Source organism: Geospiza fortis, unplaced genomic scaffold (assembly GCF_000277835.1).
Source record: "Geospiza fortis unplaced genomic scaffold, GeoFor_1.0 scaffold80, whole genome shotgun sequence".
Classification (NCBI taxonomy): Eukaryota; Metazoa; Chordata; class Aves; order Passeriformes; family Thraupidae; genus Geospiza; species Geospiza fortis.
In genome coordinates, this window is record NW_005054551.1 from 180,122 (window position 1) to 182,918 (window position 2,797).

The following is a 2,797-nucleotide window of genomic DNA, read 5'->3' on the forward strand; positions in this document are numbered from 1 at the left end:
GGGAAGGGAAGGGGCCCCCAGAGTTTATTGAAGCTATTCCCAGGCTGTGGGAATCTTGTGGAGTATCTCCTCCACATGGGATCCCCCTTTGGAGAGGCTCTGGTGCTCCCAGAGATTGTGAGTTGGGATTCCTGGGAAGCCTCCGTGCATTTTTCCCGGCTGCCCATGCAGAGCTGGCTCGGGAGGAGCAGGGAGAGGCTGTGCCAGCAGCTCCAGGGTGGGTTCCCAGCCCCTGGAAGGAGCACACAGAGCTTTCTTCCTTCCTGGGATTATCTCAGGCCCCGGGGCTCCGTGTCCGGCACCGCGCCCGGGCGGCTCTGGCACCGTCCCACCCTCCCATGGCTGGGGACCCCAGGGGCTGTGGGACACGTGCCAGGCCTGAGGGAAATATTTCATAGGCAAATTTCCATGAGCATCTGTCTCCCAGTAGGACGGGGACAGGCGGATTCTTTAAGGATCCTCAGCAGAATGATGACACAATGCTGATATTACAATTTAAACTTCATTTGAACTCGAGCTCTTTGCTGATCTGGGCATTTTGGACACAAAAACCTCACAAACCTGAGCTCTCAGTACAAACAAAACTCACTCTGTCCTGCCAGTGGTTGTGGCCATGTCCCCCAGGGATCCTGGCCCTGCCCAGCAGCAGCAACTCCAATCCAAGATCACCTGGAATTCTGCCGAGGGCTTTTATAAGATGTGAGATGGGGACTCAGGAAATCTTCAGAGGAGAATCCCAGACTGGTTTGGGTTGGGATGGACCTTAAACCTCATCCATGGGCAGGGACACCTTCCATAGCCCAGGGTGCTCCAAGCCCCAGTGTCCAAAATGGCCTTGGACACTTCCAGGGATCCAGGGACAGCCACAGCTGCTCTGGGCAACATTTGGGATGCGACCCCTTGCCGGTGCCTGCCTGGATGGTGCCACAGGGGCTGGGGACACTGATTGCACCCAAGGAGAGGCGAGCACCCTTTGCCTTGGAGAGTTTTGTTCTGAGGCTGGTGCAGCTCCAAGCTCAGATTCTTCAGGACCAAAGCAGATCCCAGAGCAGATCCCAGCCCTGCGCTGGCTCCCTGGAGGCTCTGGCAGGAGGATCCCTCCCGAGATGTGCAGGGTGTCTCTGTTTCGGCTCGTGCGTCTGAAGAACGAGTCAGAGCTCTTCAGTTTTTGGTCTTGAGGTTGTTTATTAATTCTTATCTATAAAATTTTCTTTCTGCCCAGCCGAGATCTGCTGAGCAGGGCAGCCACAGGCACTCTGACCGCCCCCGAGGTGGTGTTGTCTTTTTATACTACCAACTACATATAACATATTTACACTTAATTCCCAATACCTATCACCTGTGTTAGACAGTGCACTTCTACTCTAAACCAATCCCAAAGTGCCAACATCACTGCAGAAAATGGAGACCAAGAAGAAGAAGAAAGGCTGGACACACCCAAGTTCCTCCATCTTGTCCCCACAACCCCCATACCAAAAATCCTAAAATCTACATTTTCACCCTGTGATAACTTTATTATTATACTATTTAAACTTCTGTGACTTTCAGGTCCTCATACAAACATGCAAAGATTGCTATTCAGCCTAGGTGGGAGATGGAAGAAAAGGCTAGGATTTTTCGGATTTGTGTTTGGTTGAGACCCATTCACCCTCCTAGAGCTGCTGAGAGGACAGCTAGGATAGTTAAAAGCATAGGGTTTAGTGAGGGTGAGGTTATGTAGAGTAGCGTGACTGGGGGGAGTTTTATGATGGTGGATAGTAGGAGGCCGGTGGTGAGAGGAGAGCCTTGGAGTACTTCTGGGAATCAGAAGTGGAATGGTACTAGTCCTAGGTTTATTGCAATTGCTGAAGTGAGGATCAGGCAGAACGTTGGGTGGGTAAGTTGGGTGATGTGCCACTGTCCGGTATGTCATGCCTTGGTTATAATCAAATCCAGGTCAAAATCAAATCCCCAGGTGCTCTGGGCTGCGTGCCAGGGTCTCCGAGCCCCGTGGCGGGGTCCTCGGCAACTCTGGACACCTGGAGGGATGTCTGACTGAGCTCTGACAGGGTCCCATTGCTGAGGTGTCCCAAGCTCTGTGTCCCCGCAGTGGTGCTACAAGAGGGAGTGTGTGCCCTTCGGGACGCGGCCGGAGGGTGTGGACGGAGCCTGGGGCACGTGGTCATCGTGGGGCGAGTGCAGCCGGACGTGCGGCGGCGGCGTCTCCTCGTCCGTGCGCCACTGCGACAGCCCCAGGTACGTGGGGGTCACTCCTGTGCTGGGGTCAGGGCAGGAACAGGTGAGAGGCAGGGTGGTAGAAAAGGCAAAGAAGGCTTTATTCAAAAGAACCGCGCGGTTTTTCTAGAGTGGTACGATAGATTCTATTTTATTGGCTAACTAACAGAAACATCTTTCTCGCGCACTGTCCTTGAGTGTTGGGAAGATGAAACGGGAAAGCCTTATAAATATGATTGCCTGGCAAAAGATTTTGAGAATATAGAAACTATAAGTGAGATTGAAACGAAAGCAAGCTTTGACATCCCTTAGTTACTGAACAACTGGAAAACAATGGTGTGGCCAGCTGAAGGTGATTCCCTTTTGATGGAACAACACCCTCTGCTTGCAGACAGGCCCAAGGGTCAGAGCAGACCCTACAGCTTGGCAGAAGGGGCCCAAAGAGGAGATTTTAGGGTTTAAAATATAACACAGTATGGTAATGTAGTGATTCTTATAGGTTGTATGTAAATGCTATAGGATTTGTATCTTGTACTAGATTGGTTAGTGAGAATTAGAATATTCAACACAGAAGAAGATTTAT

The 2,797-nt window shown here is 51.6% G+C and overlaps 1 protein-coding gene across 2 annotated transcripts in view; it reads left to right on the forward strand.

Annotated features, from left to right (window-relative positions):
* ADAMTS10 (ADAM metallopeptidase with thrombospondin type 1 motif 10) overlaps positions 1-2,797 on the forward strand; it is an 81,278-nt gene that overhangs the window by 55,199 nt on the left and 23,282 nt on the right. For both annotated transcript variants that reach the window (XM_005429493.2, XM_031064043.1), the window contains exon 13: positions 2,090-2,235. In XM_005429493.2, the coding sequence (XP_005429550.1) occupies positions 2,090-2,235 (146 nt within the window). The remainder of the gene's footprint in view (positions 1-2,089; positions 2,236-2,797) is intronic.